The sequence below is a fragment of the Schistocerca piceifrons genome, chromosome X, assembly GCF_021461385.2.
Source record: "Schistocerca piceifrons isolate TAMUIC-IGC-003096 chromosome X, iqSchPice1.1, whole genome shotgun sequence".
NCBI classification, from domain to species: domain Eukaryota; kingdom Metazoa; phylum Arthropoda; class Insecta; order Orthoptera; family Acrididae; genus Schistocerca; species Schistocerca piceifrons.
The window spans coordinates 646,323,410-646,338,100 of NC_060149.1; the positions used below are offsets into that span (position 1 = coordinate 646,323,410).

At 41.3% G+C, this 14,691-nt stretch overlaps 1 protein-coding gene across 2 annotated transcripts in view; it reads left to right on the top strand.

The window, feature by feature from the left end:
- LOC124721628 (F-box/LRR-repeat protein 15-like) overlaps window positions 1-14,691 on the top strand; it is a 73,177-nt gene that overhangs the window by 27,689 nt on the left and 30,797 nt on the right. For both annotated transcript variants that reach the window (XR_007006361.1, XM_047246688.1), the window contains exon 2: window positions 3,633-5,169. Coding sequence is in view for 1 of the 2 variants with exons in the window: in XM_047246688.1 (XP_047102644.1) it covers window positions 3,642-5,169 (1,528 nt within the window). In the remaining variant the exon portion in view is untranslated. The remainder of the gene's footprint in view (window positions 1-3,632; window positions 5,170-14,691) is intronic.

Consider the following 14,691-nt stretch of genomic DNA (forward strand, 5'->3'; position numbering starts at 1 on the left):
ATTTGCGGCACGCAACGGAGGTGCGCCCAGTTGTTTGTACGTGTCGTGATTGAGCAATGAAACTGCAGCTCCGGTATCGAGCTGGAATGGTATCACTTGGCCGTCAAAGTCTAAGTCCACAAAAAGTTTATTGTCCTGCTGACGACAAGAGCGACTGTTTTGTGCAATTGGAACAGACACTGGTACAGAATCACTTGCTAATTGACGTGATTTCCGGCGACGTCGACGCACAGTTTTTGTGGGACGAACACAGTTACTGTTAGAGAAAGTGTCACCGGACGAAGCGGAATTAACGACATGAATGTCCATAGGCGAAGGTCCACGAGCCTGAGTGTCCTTGGTTCGATTCCGGCGCGAAGCAAAGGGCCTGGAATGATTGTGATTGTCTGATCTGAGCTTTTTCTGGCAAACACTTTGAACATGTCCTTTCTTATTGCAGAAAAAGCAAATAGCTTGGCGTGACGGGCAATGTTCACGCGAATGTCTAGTAGCACACCGCGGGCATGATTTCACTGCATTTGTGGGCCGGCGCGGCACACCTGGCTTAGCACGCGGCGGTCGCTGTGTGTCCGTGCGCGAGGCCCGGTTACCGGGCCGCGCAGCGCGTCCAGCGGGCCGGTTAATGTTACACACGGCTGGCGAAGTTTCAAAAGATTCCTGAGCACAGTCAAGTGTGTCCTGTCGATCCAATATGTCTATCACTTGTTGAAGGGAGGGATTAACTAGTTTCAAAATTTGCTCCCGTATGCGAACATCAGAAACGTTCTGTGCAATTGCATCACGCACCATTGTATCTGAATAAGAAAGACCACAGTCACATTCAAAGGCACAGTCCCTAGTAAGTCCTTGCAATGTTGCTACCCACTCCCTATTAGTTTGACCGGCCGTACGTTTTGTACGAAAAAACGTATACCGTTTTGCAACCACATTAACTGTTTCTTTGAAATAGGCATCTAATGCAGACACAATTTCCTCGTAGGACAGAGTTGCTACGTCTCGTCGGGGAAACAATTTCACTATCACACGGTATGTGGACACACCGACACAAGAAAGCAAAAACGGCTGCCGCTCATTACCTTGAATTCTGTAGGCAGCAAGGTGGAAGGTGAACTGGCGGGACCACTCTTGCCAGGTCTCGTGGTTCGGGTCGTAGTGCCTAAAAGGCGGTGCAACGGCAGGTTGTGGCTGCGGTAGCGGTGAAGCGGCTGCGGCCGCATCGGTGTGCAGCGCACGTTGACCCTGGACGAGCTGTCCAAGGGCATCCAGTAACGCCTGCGTCTGCTGATTCTGCAAGCGATAAAATTCGGACAGTACATCTGGAGAATGTGGCGAAGCCATGACACAATTAAATGTAAGCAATCAGAAAAAATTCACTTTTCCCTCGTCGCCAATAAATGTTGTGTCGGTAGCTGGGCCGACACCGTGACGTTGATGGCTGAAAATGAAAGCTAGACTAACGCTGTAGCCGATAGTGCACGCAAGGCTAAAGCAGACGGGCGTGAAGTCTGGAACATGAGAACTTATAAATGAATAAGAAGAAAAGTATGTAGATGCTTATTACTTATCTTTTAATTGTTCTTTGGAATACATCTCTCTTGAATACTCGTAAGCTATAGGCACTGATACAACTGGCGCCTTGCTAGTTCGTAGCCATTAACATAGCTGATGGCTATTCTGTCTCTCTGCTAATGAAAGAGAAAGGCTTCGTACAACTGGGCGGTAGCTAGGTTCTCGTACAACTGGGCGATAGCTAGGTTCGCGTACAACTGGGACGAATCCACTCTCGTATCACGAGACCTGCCTTGGTGGTGGCGCTAGGTCTGCGATCACAGTGGCGACACGCGGGTCCGACATGTACTACATGGACCGCGGCCGATTTAAGCTACCACCTAGCAAGTGTGGTGTCTGGCGGTGACACCACAGTCTTTTCTGTGTGCCTCTATGTGGCTCAGTTATCATCTTCACAATGAGTTGCTACCTATCCTCATTGATTCTGAGTATTTGCACAAGTTATCTGTTACATGGGTGATCACTGTGGTCTCATTTCATCAATATGGTGTCTGTGACATGTGAATAGCTGGCCACACGAGTGGACTTCCATGACTGGCCAAAACCGCAGACCATTTGTGCGGGTATCTCTAATAGATCGGGCTTGCTGATCCGAAGCCCATAGTTTCCCACTAATGTGCGGGCCCTGCCTGTGAGACCTGGTCTCGCCAATCTGCCCGCAGGCCGGGTCTGTCTGTGTGTGGCATAATTGGTGGATTTTTATGGTTTATCCATGGACCCAGAATTGTGGTGCTCCTTGACAGGCCAGAGGCCATGGGCATTGTGTGTCAGGAATTGCGACTGTCTTACCACAAGTACATTGAACAGTGTGGCATTTTATAGACATTTTATTTATTCTAGCACATTTTGGCACTTTGAAAGTAGTTTATATGTTAGTAAGTATGGATGATAAGAGGAAGAAAATTATGGCAGTCGCTGGCAGTTTGTATGCTATGTACTCATGTATTTCTTGAAAGAAAAATCACACAGTACCTGTAGAATAATAGACATAACACAGTGGGTAATAACTGATAGTAATGGACATAGTAGAACCAAAATTTTATTGGCAGTCACCTATAGTGTTGGTTTACACAATTCTTCCACACCTTATACATTTCTTTCAAGAGGCCTACTTTTTTTCTGTGGCTGTTTCTGAAAGCAGTGAAGGTATTTTAAATCTGTCTTGTGACAACAAAATGTGTTGTGCGTTATTTAAATAAAATAACAACGGTGGTCTTAATGAAACATATATACCATTTGGCTTGCTTTGTCCATCCAAAAACAGTTAATTAAAAAAGATGTTGATGTTAGTACTTAAGATTTTCTCACTTGTTTAGAAATACAGAAGTCCGTTCATTTTTTTTGCCAACTTATGTCTTTTCTTACCCTTGAGATCCAAAATTTGTCAAGGAAAAATGCTAAAACTTTTCTGGAAACCAAGGAATTTCACTTGAGGAAACTTGCGGCAACCCTGATGAGATGGAAAAAAGGTTATTGATATTGAAGCCTGTGTTTTGTCTTGCTGGTTCACTCATAGTTGGTCAGTAAATGTCTGTCATTGTTATCTGTCAGGAATGGTATAAAATATTTTCTGTGAAATTGAGAGTTAAACTACTACTTTTCACTCTTCTTTTTGTTTGTTCCTGTTTCTGTACAGAATCACATTAGTGACAAAAGATCTTTTTTGTAAAATCTTGTATTTATTTAAATGCAGTTTTTAGTGCCTAATATGACCTAGCAATGAAAGAACTTACTGAAAAAATATGCAATTATTTGACAGTCAAGAAAAAAGAAGCTATTATGGATTAGCTGTATACTGAGGTGCTGCACTGAAATAATAAAGTTTTGCAATTCCAATTTTAGTGTTGCTGCTACTAAAGTATTGTATGTACAATATATTTATAATAGCTGATTCTTCCATCACTATTTTGTAGAACTTCATAATTATAGATGAAAAGCACAATATTGTATATGTTCTGCAGTACAGAACATACACAATGTTCTGCCTTTTGTATTTGTAACATTCAGTATTACCTTAATGTTTTGGCACAGGTTCTAAAATAACTTTTTCTTCTTGATTACAGGTGTTAGAAATGTTCTCAACTCAGAAGACAGTGCATCATTTACCTAATGAAATACTGGAGAAAATATTTTCCCACTTGTCAGTTTATGAGCTGGCTCGAGCTGCAAATGTATGCAGGCGCTGGGCAGAATTGCTCCAGGACACAAGACTGTGGAAAGGGAAGAGATACGATGTCGAGGAAATTGAGAAAAAGGATGACATTTTATTAGTTGCAGGGGTCTGGCCTGCATTAATTTATCTTAATCTTGTTAAAGGAGATCGTTTCAGGATGTCATTGAATGTGGCTGGGGCATCTGTTGAGCTTCCAAACTTGACAGACAAGACAATACATTCCATAGTTGGTACCCTTATGACAAAAACTTTGTCAGTTGATGTTCGCCTTCTTGATGAAGGGCTAGAGAATTGTCTTGCAGTTCAGACTCAGAATTTACTTAGGCTTTCAGTGACAATACCTCCTGGTCCATTGAACCGAGACATGATCAAGCGTACAGAGTCCAGCTTGAAAGCATTGGCTCACACATTTTCCATAGGCGCTGTTCCATCTCTTCGCTCTTTGCGAATTAGTAGTGAAAGTGCAGCAGATGCTAAGTATGACAGCTGTGCTGGTAGTGAGGTTATTCTGTCATTGAGATCATGTCCAGAACTCAAGCAGCTAAGAATCTCTGGATGTACTTGTGTGTCTTGGAAAATGGTTGGTCGCAGAGACGAGTTACGTGTTTTGTCTGTTGTTCATTCAAAAATGAAGGAATTCTTAATCCATGAGCAATGTCAAAATTTGAGAGATATCACACTTGAGCATTGCCCCTTCTTGAAAAAAATACAGTTCTGGGCTAAGCACCATAATTTGAATTTGCAGTCGCTGCGCATCTGCAACACCAGCATAAATTCAGAGGCGCTGGAGTATGTGTGTAAAGCTGCACCTGGGCTTGATGTACTTGTTATTCAGTCTTGCCCTAAAATAACATTTACATCATTTGTTCGCCATTGCTTCAATCTGCAACATTTTGAACTGAGCAAATGGTCACCCGACGAGAAGTATTTCTATTTTGACCTTGCTCTGCTACCCTCAGGTCTGCGACATCTGTCGATGATGAATACAACAGTGCGTGAGGAACATATGGATCATATTTTGAAGCGACTGCCAATGCTGGAAACACTCAATCTGGGTGGTTGTGTGTGTATATCATCTGTGTCTTTTCTTGAGCACTGCCCAGAGTTAGTTGACTTGAATCTGTCTGGCTTGTGCCAAGTCCCAGCTACATCATTTTCTGTTCTGGCAGAGTTGAGGAAACTGAGAAACCTCAATCTTCGAAACTGTTCTCTCAGCAGTAATCTCTTGTGTGGCATACTACAGAAGATGCCAAACCTAAAGAAACTAGATCTCTCTTGCATACAAACAATTGGTGACTTGTTTTTTGTCACAAAATGCCACAGCTTGCGCTGTTTGAACATGTCTCATTGCCCTCGTCTCTCACCAGACATCACAGAGTTGCGGCAACTGACTGATGTAAGGACATTGCGCATCTATGGAGTGCCAGGTTTGTGATTTTATGTTATCTTATTTGGGCAGTGATAACTTGAACCAGTAAAAATTACCATAACTGCATGAGAACTGTATACTTTTAACTGCTTATTAAGTAATTTGATTTAATAAAAATATGAGATTGCTTTTTTAGTGTTGGTTTATTTAGTTGTAGTTAATCTTTCAAGCAATGTTAATTATGAGTAGACAACACAGAAGAGGTATATTTGATAAAGCCAAATACAGGGGAACTACATGTTATTTATCTTCAGTCTCCTTAAGAGTAGTGTTTGTTAGACTGTGTTGCGCAGTAGGCCTCTTGTGCTCAATTTCCATTTTTGTAATGTGGTTCTTGAAAAGTACGTAATATACCATATCTCTATCAAACTTATGCTGGCATTACCTCTCATGTCTATGTTACTATAAAAGACTAATATCGACAACAATACTATAGTATTCTGTTAAAGGTGTTATCTTCTAGTTTTGAACAACACTCTTCTGGTAGTAAAAAAAAAAAAATCACAGTAGCCATCTTAACAGTTAATATTATGCAGTTCCTATACCTAAAGAATTTGAAGGCCGAAGGCTTAAGGTGTCTCAATTTCTTGAAATGTATGTCACAGGTCATGGGAAGCAGGTGGAATGTATCTGCTTTTTGGGTCTGGATATACAATCTCAGTTTAGGGTTTGTCTATGCAATTAAACTAAAACAATGCTCACCAGATACCAAAAAGGGCACAGAAGGCTTTAAATACACCAGCTATTTGGCCTTTTTGATGAGGCTTTGATGCTGATACCCCATCACTTGGCAGCTAGTGGCAGTTTCTTTTGATGTGTCATTCACGCAGTATACTGTTGTTCTCCCTGTCGTCAGCATTCCATGTCATTGATTACCTACAAGTTGAGTGAAACTTCAAAAAATGGCCACAAGCAATACAAATTTTAGACATTAGCAAAGCAGGACTTAGTGCATACTTCGTGCTTCACTGAAGTCAGTCATTCATCTTTGTTGCTGATTAGGAACAGTTTTATTTTAATGTTTTTTTAAGCTTCAGAAGGAGTTGTGTTCTATGTGTAAGATCAGCTATCTTCGCAGAAATGTGCATGCAAGCTGGTTCACTGTGATGCCATAGTGACAGGATGGCATTCAGCCCATGACATGCACGTGATGACAAGGGCATGTTCGCAAGAAACTACTACTTCATCTATATTTTTGACCACTCTTGAGGTATCCGTTGACTGGTTGTACAAGAGAAACAAACAACCTGAAATTCTTAGATTCTCAGGATCTAACGTCCTCACCTGCCGATATTAATCATATTTTAACCACCTTTCCTCTGTACAGGTATGCAACGGGGCTTTATAAGACTGCACTGTTCGCAATTTAGTTGTACTACATATAATTTTGTACTTTCAAACATTACAACAGGTTGGTAGTAGTGTCAGTCGGGAGGGTGAGGAAAGTGAAGGAGGAGTCTCCTAAGTCAAACTCTTTTCTACCCTATGCAGGGAGCATTTCATACAAGCTTGGTCATATTTTGAAGAAATATGGTGTTCAGTGTGTGATCAGATTTTCTCCCAAGGTAAGAACTCTTTCAAGGTATGCAAAGGACAATCTGAGTCTACAAAATGTAGAAGTATATCAGATCCCTTGAGTTGCCACTTTGCCTATATTGGTCAGTCTGCTTTTTCTCTGGTAAAAGAGCACAGGGATAGTTTGTCTCACTCCTTCATCTTTGTGCTGTCAGTACATAATGGTGGTAGTTCTGTCTGGCTGGCAGTGGAATTAGTGTTGATTATGTATAGTACATTTTCCTGTACCAACTCCAATATGGTCTTGGCCTGTGCAGCTCCACCCTGTCCTTTGTTAGTTTATATCGTGGAGTGTCACCAGCTTTGGGCATCAAAAATTGTGGGTGGGTAGACGGTGTGTTACCTGTTGAAACATTCACAGTTTTATATGAATTTCCTTGTCCTTATTCCCATTAGTTACTAGAATAGCATATACACTGGAAAATGCATAAAGAGCATACCAAATAACAGACAACTTTAGTGTTTGATTTCAATAAGTGTTTTATTACTGTTTATTTAATTTAGTGACATAATTGTTCCTGTATAACAGTTACTCTGTCAAACAAAAATAAAATAATTGTGAAATAGTATGTTTCATTTACAGATTTCATTCTGAGGTGTCACTTTGGTTTTCTTGAAATACAGACAAAGTGATATAGTCCTGTGGTAAGACATGAGACTCGTATTAGGGAGGATGGCAGTTCGAATCCCGTTCTGACTACCTAAATTTACAAACTGATGGTGGCTTCTGTGTCGGGTTCTTCGGCCAATGTTCATCTAATGATTTTTCTGATGTTTTTCTAGCATGAGTGGCTGGCATTGCTAGTGGTAGACTGGAGGCGAGCTTGGGGCCAGACTATATGTACCTGGTGCATCAACATCCAAGGGCTTCTCTGCACTCATTTCTGGTGCAGGTCTCCTCTTGCTACCTGCAACGGTCATTTGCTGCAGCACAGGAAGCCAGGATCCATTTACCTTGAGGATTTCTTCTTTCTTTTTGAAGCTATACGTATGGAGGACATTATTGCTAATACGAAGCAGCTATTCAGTCCCTTCCCAATGAAAGAGCAGAGGAAATACCGAAACAGCCAAGGATACTGCAATGAGCAAATCTACCATCTTGCAACTTGAAGAAGAGGTGGTACAAGCTATTAATAATCTTAATCTTGACAAGAGTATATTGGTACTGCCTGTTGATAGTGAAATGAGACTGCTGTTATGAAGACCAAACATTATGAGTAGAAGATCTGGGACCTATTACACAAAACGATTCACCAAAAACTAAGCACAGATCCAACACAGTGTATCACACGGAATACAAATCAGTGATTGAAGGTGTCTTCTCTGCCAATGGACATACAGAGGAACATGCGCAACACAGAAGCCCTACCATCTTGGCTGTATGGATTACCAAAGATCCATATGAATAACGTTCCACTAAAACCGATTGTTAGTGCTCCTCGCTCACCGATGCATAAACTACCTCTCTGCTCCAGCCGCACACGGGAAAGATTGACACATTCATAGAGGACTCAGGACATTTCTTTGAGAAGCTGAAGGCACAAACTTGCATCAAACGACATCCTGCCCAGCTTTGATGTTGTTTCTTTGTTTAAGAAAGTTTATTTCTATAGCTTCTCTGAACAAGTGGGTGTGATAGCTCTTCCCTACAGTCAGAACTTCTGTTTCGATGAATTTCGCTATGTGGTCAGCCTCTCACAGCGTGTAGTCTGCCACGGCTGATTTCTGCACCTGTCCCAACCTGCAATGTTACTGATGCTCTGTGATTGTGGTGTTGATTGATCGTTGAGTCATTCCAACGTAAACTTTCCCGCATGTCCATGGTATGCAGTACATTCCAGACATTGTAAGCGGGTCCCTTTTATCCTTTACCAATCTGAGACACTTTTAATCTTCTTTGTCAGTTCATAAATTGTGTTTATGCCATGTTTGCACAATAGGCAGCCAGTTCGGTCTGTCACTCTGGGAATGTACGGCAGAAAGGCCATATCCAACATTTCTTTTCCTAATGTGTCACTTTGCTGAGTGTTTGACTCTTTTATACTTGTAATATAACTTGTGGAGTACCCATTGCTGCTCAAACACTTTTGAGGTGATGCATTTTGCATCTGAGTTGCTGCGGCTCATGTATTTGTCTTGCTTGCATTACGAGCATATTAATCGTGCCTCTTTTCTGGCTTGTGTGGTGGTTGATAGTTTGTGCAGGTATGGGTCTGTGTGTGTCAGTTTTTGACACGCACTGTCTCCCATGTTTTCACCATCCCTCGTGACCAACATTTCTAGAAATGGTAGTTTTTTGTCATTTCCTACTTCCATGGTAAATTTCATGTTGGCGAGGAGGCTGTTCAAGTGTATTGGGGAGTCACCAAGCTGTTCCTCACCATAACTCCACACGAAGGTATCATTGGCGTATCAGTACCACATCTTAGATTTACAAGGTGCCAAGTGCAGTGCCTGTGCTTTGAAATGTTCCATGAAGAAGTTTGACACCACTGGACTAAGTGGACTACCCATGGCAACTCCTTTCAGCTGTTCATAGAAGTTTCCATTCTGTGTGAAACAGCTTGTGGTGAGACATTGGTGAAAGAGCTCAGTGATGTCTTGTGCCCAGAGAGTCACTAAGTGGCACTTTCATAAACAAAAAAACAAGATCAAAGCTGGCCTGAATGTCATTTGATGCAAGTTTGTGTCTTCAGCTTCTCAAAGAAATGTTCTGAGTCCTCTATGTATGTGTCAATCTTTCCCATGTGGGGCTGGAGCAGAGAGGCAGTTTATACATCAGTGAGCCAGGAACACTAACAGTCGGTTTTAGTGGAACGTTATTCATATGGATCTTTGGTAATTCATACAGCCAAGGTGGTAGGGCTTCTGTGTTGTGCATTTTCCTCTGTATGTCCACCGGTAGAGAAGACACCTTGATTTGCTGATTTGTATCCTGTGTAATAAACTGTGTTGGATCTGTGCTTAGTTTTTGATAAATCGTTGGATCTAATAGATCCCAGATCTTATGCTCATAATGTTTAGTCTTCATTATGACAGTCGCATTTCACTTGTCAGCAGGCAGTACCAATATACTCTTGTCGGCATTAAGATTGTACCTCTTCTTTCTTCGAGTTGCGAGATGGTGGTTTTGCTCAGGGCAGTATCCTGGCTGTTTCGGTGTGCGTTTCCTCTGTTCTTTCATAGCAAAGGGTCCGAATGGTTGCTTCGGTATTAGCAATGATATCCTCCGGGGATGACAGCAAAATTCGCTCCTGTTTGAAAGATATATTCTTTCTCTTTGGTCAATTGTCATTGAGTGAGTTTGACCACTGTGCCTGACATGTTGGGAATCACCTTGTTAGTCTGCTTCCGCATCTTGTAAACGTTTTCTTCTGTCGCTCAGTGTAGCGCTAGAGTTTGTTTTGCATGTTACTGTGAGCGATGATGTCTGTCTTTTTCCACTCATCTCAATGCATTCTGCTACTTAGTTCATAGAAAATGTTCAGAAGTTCCTCATCCATTCTTGCCAAGTACCTCCATGTTGTATGAATTTGCTCACAAACAAAAGTTCTTTCCATTCTGTCATAGATTCGGTGTGCTTGGGCATTGGTGAATAGGTGCTTACATTTCAAGGAATTCGGTGTACCATGTGGGAAGACTGACACATATATAAAGTACTCAGGACATTTGAGATGCTGAAGAAACTAAAACTTGCATGAAACATCATCTTGATCAGCTTTGATGATGATTCTTTGTTTATGAAAGAGCCACCCAGTGACTTCGGGTACACTGTGGAGAAATCGGAACAAGACATGGGGCAACAGCTCCGACATAACTTGGATTGAAGGCTTTGGCAGCAGGTATGGAGAACTTGAATGAGGTGTGGAGTGGATACTTGGATGCAATTCAGTGTAAAACAGCCCTGGGACAATGGATGCTCCGATTCAAGGATTGATGATGGCAGTCAGTGCTATGGCCTGGAGTGACTGTGCGGCATTCTTCATAGCTACAAAGGAAGAATGTTTCCATAATGATTGGCAGAAGAGCATCTGTGCTCGCGATTGCAGTGCTAACTGCAGTGCCACTAGCTTGTGGTGAAGCTGGCACCACATATTACCATGATGGTTGAAGGAGATGCTGCAAATACTGTGGGCTAATGTTTTGCATCTACATGGTGCAACATGGAGAGATGGTAGCCAACAATACACATCTGTGTTGTGTACCAGGAAATCCCATATCAGAATTGTTATTCCAGATTTCCATTGCTCTGATAGCATAAAGTTTTTCGTGTTACCCTCCAGCCTAATGATGTCGCTATTTCATTTCTGTCACTTACTCCAAACAGTTCATATAGGTCACATAGTTTGTCATGCACTTCAGCATCATAATGTCTTCTTCCATTGTGGAATGTAATTTTTTATGGGACTTAACAATTTTTGGGGGGTCGGGCTTAATGCTGTAAAACACCCTTTCATACTCTTGGCCTTACAAACCCCATGTAGCGTCAGAACATGGTAGTGTTTTGTATAGTTTCCTTCTGATTTTATGTATGTAGATTAGAGTCTTGTACATTGTCTATTTATGTATGATCTGGATATTTTCTTGCCCAGGTAAGAAGGTGAATTTTTTAAATTGAATATTAATGCTTTTGGCTTCAGTTGCTATAGTTCTCAACTAAATAGGTGGATTAATCCATGGAATAGATCTAGTCATCCATCAGAAAACATCACAATTTAGGTGATAGCTGCAGGGAAATAAACAACATTATGTCTCAAGTTTTTAAAATCACTGGTCAAATGTGACTGACAGTGTCGGACATACAATTTATGCAAATGAATGACATTGTTACCTAATGTCTTGGAAACATAGTCAGAAAAAATGGTTACAATAAAAGCATAATTTTGTCTCAATGGAGAGATTATTGAAATTGGGAGTTGAAGTAAAAGAAAGAAAAGTAGGGGACAATGATGGTAAAATATATAAAAGTGTGCTAGATAATTCCAAAAATAAAGTAGGTGTCACATGAAGTCTCTTCAATAATAAAGATGAAGGGAAGGATGTGATATCTAGGCAAAGATGAGTTTTTTTGGGGGGGGGGGGGGGGGGGCGGAGATCAAAGATGAGCAATGTGAGGACAATCTTAGAGACCAACTACAATCTGAAGGGGAAATGCATATATTTGAGTATGTACAGGTTGAGATCAGAACAGGAAAGAATTTTGTGTCTTGGAGTTCCTGCATGGCACTTTTGAATGAAGAGCACAATGATAGTTAAGACTCTTGATTGTCTCTTGCAACAATTAACTTTCCTTCAGGACGTTATTATTCTTCCCCTCGACCCTTTCTGTCAGGTCAGCATTGAGTTCGTGATAAGCTGGGTCAGATAGTAAACTGTGCATCTTTTGAACAAAATCCTGCTTGTACAACACAACTGTAGCGTTGCTCTTGGCCACAGTTAAGATAACAATATCAGGACACACCCTGAGTGAATACAAATCAATCCCCTTAGCTGCTCTAATATTACTCTTTGGTAGGAGCCCCAGTCAGTGTAGGGCATGCTTCTCTCCTAACTTCCTCCACAGCATCAAGAGTTAGTTTAAAAACAGTATGTTCAGCAGGACTTACAAAATCAACAACAGGTAAATGCTAGGGCATTGGTGCAATGTTTAAATCTTTCCTCAACATGGATAAAGCTGTGCCATCCAAAGCTTTCTCTGTTAGATTGATATCAGAACATGGAGACTTAACATTACACTCTGAGTCATGGAAATGTTCTACCTGAGCCGAATACTGGGCAGTTTTTGGAATGGAATTCTCAATCATACCGTGACTAAGAAGCTCCGTCCAGACAAGTATAATGGAGCCTTTTAGGAACAAGATGTAAACTAGTGATTTGCTTTAAGCGAGCAGCAACAGGAGAACTATTATGATGCATAAATCTGGAAAATGTTGGAACAACATTGTGGTGTCGAGACCACAATGAAGATGAAAGTGCGTGTAGGAATCTCACTCTTCTACTTATGAAGTTTTAACCTACATAAGCAGCGGTACATTTCCACTACATAAAGGCAAACAGTGTGAAACTTTAATTTCTCTCAGCACATAAAATATTCAAACTACTTACAGGACTGCAGCTTTGCAACGTTTTCTACAACTGCTGATAGTTCGACAGGTATAAACTCCATCAGTTCCAAAACCCAAATGCAGTGAGACAGAGCTGTGCAAGGAAATTTAAAACCTTGTTATGTGGGGCATATGCAGAAAGACAACACGCACCATAAACAACAAGAACGACCACACAACCAACAGTGATGACCATTGTCAGAAGTTAATGATAATGAATATCAATTATCAACTGGGTGAGCAGATAGCATTAACTCTGTCTCTCTGTTGTTGTGAACAGAAAAAGAGAGAGAGCAAGATTCTATCCAAGCAGAATTAAATGAAAAACCTGTGTCTCTATTTATAAGGTCACTCGCTAATTTACTCTGTGGCTTCCTTAGTAACACTATACCAGTAAAAGAAAGTGGACACCATAATCTCGGTGTTGTTATGCAGCATAGGATGATTGGTGCCAAGAAACTGTTGTGCAATAGCGGATTTTCTCAGCTATTGTCACTGTGTGGTTCTTATGTCAGTTCACCGATCCCCAGTCTGATGGTTTCAGTGTCCTATGCTGCAGCTGCAAGGGATACAGTGGTCACATGCCGTATGCAAACCATCCATTACAGACCCTGAAAGGTCCCAATCTTAGATGGTGATTGAAAAACACATTTTGCATCATTTATTTGCAGAATACAACCAATCTTTTAGGAAATACTGTGTGTAGAAGGCAAAAGTGCTGTAGACTTGGGTGCCACCTTCTTTTCATCATTCATCTGATTCACAGTTGGCCAATAGTGCAACTTGCATGTGACCTGCCTGTCACTATTACCATTCTGGGGAAAGGTGACTTTTAGGTGGGCTAATTCAGCTGACAACCTTCCAGGGTATGAGAAGACGATGGCCCTGCGTACCAATGTATGAAGTACTGCATTACGCTGAACCAGGTGGTAAAAACTACCAGCTTGAAAATACACTTCAATTCAGGTGTTCTAAGAAGCTATTTAAATTCTCACTTTCTTGAGGCTAAAGAACAGAAGTATTGTCTAAATGTCTAAAAAAGCACACAGGTTAGTGTTGCTTACTACAGGGGATGTTCCTTGTAATCTCCTAAAAAGAGATTGGCAATAACATGTGACAAAGTGCCCCCCCATTATAGCCATCACAGCTTGATCTGTCTGTACAATTCACTGAAATTTTCATGTCATGATGGAAAAGGGCGAGTGCCTTCACTTCCTTGATGTGTTAGTCTGGAGGAGTTGTGTTGCACTATTGACCAATGATGAACCAGGTGAATGATGAAAACCGTGAGGTGACACCTAAATCTACGGACTGTTTGCCTTACACAGGTAGTATTTCCAACAGTATTGGTCATACTCTGCAAAACATTGTGTGAAGTGTGTTTTTCGACCACCATCTATGTTTAGGGCTCTTGTAGGATCCATTAAGGATGATTGTGGGTTGCGTAAGGTGGGTGTCTACCGTATCACGTGCAGTCGTTGTATGTCGTACGTTGCTCAGCCCGTCAGGACCATGGAGAACTGTTGTATTGGCTTACAACAGCCAAGCAAGTCTGTTATTGCAGAACATTGTCTTGGCACTCATCATTCTATGGAATATAACAACACAGAGATTCTGATGTTCACTTCCAGCTATTGGGACAGTGTTATTAAGGAAGCAGTTGAGGTGAAATTAGCGAGTGTCCTTATAAATAGAGAGGGGGTTTTTGCTTAAATTCTACTTGGAATCCTGCTCTCTCAGTGGTCAAAGAACAGAGGGACAGAGTTAATGCTACTTGATCACTCACTGTTGATAATAAATACTTGCTATTGATAACTTCTGATGTTGGTCATTTTCGGTAG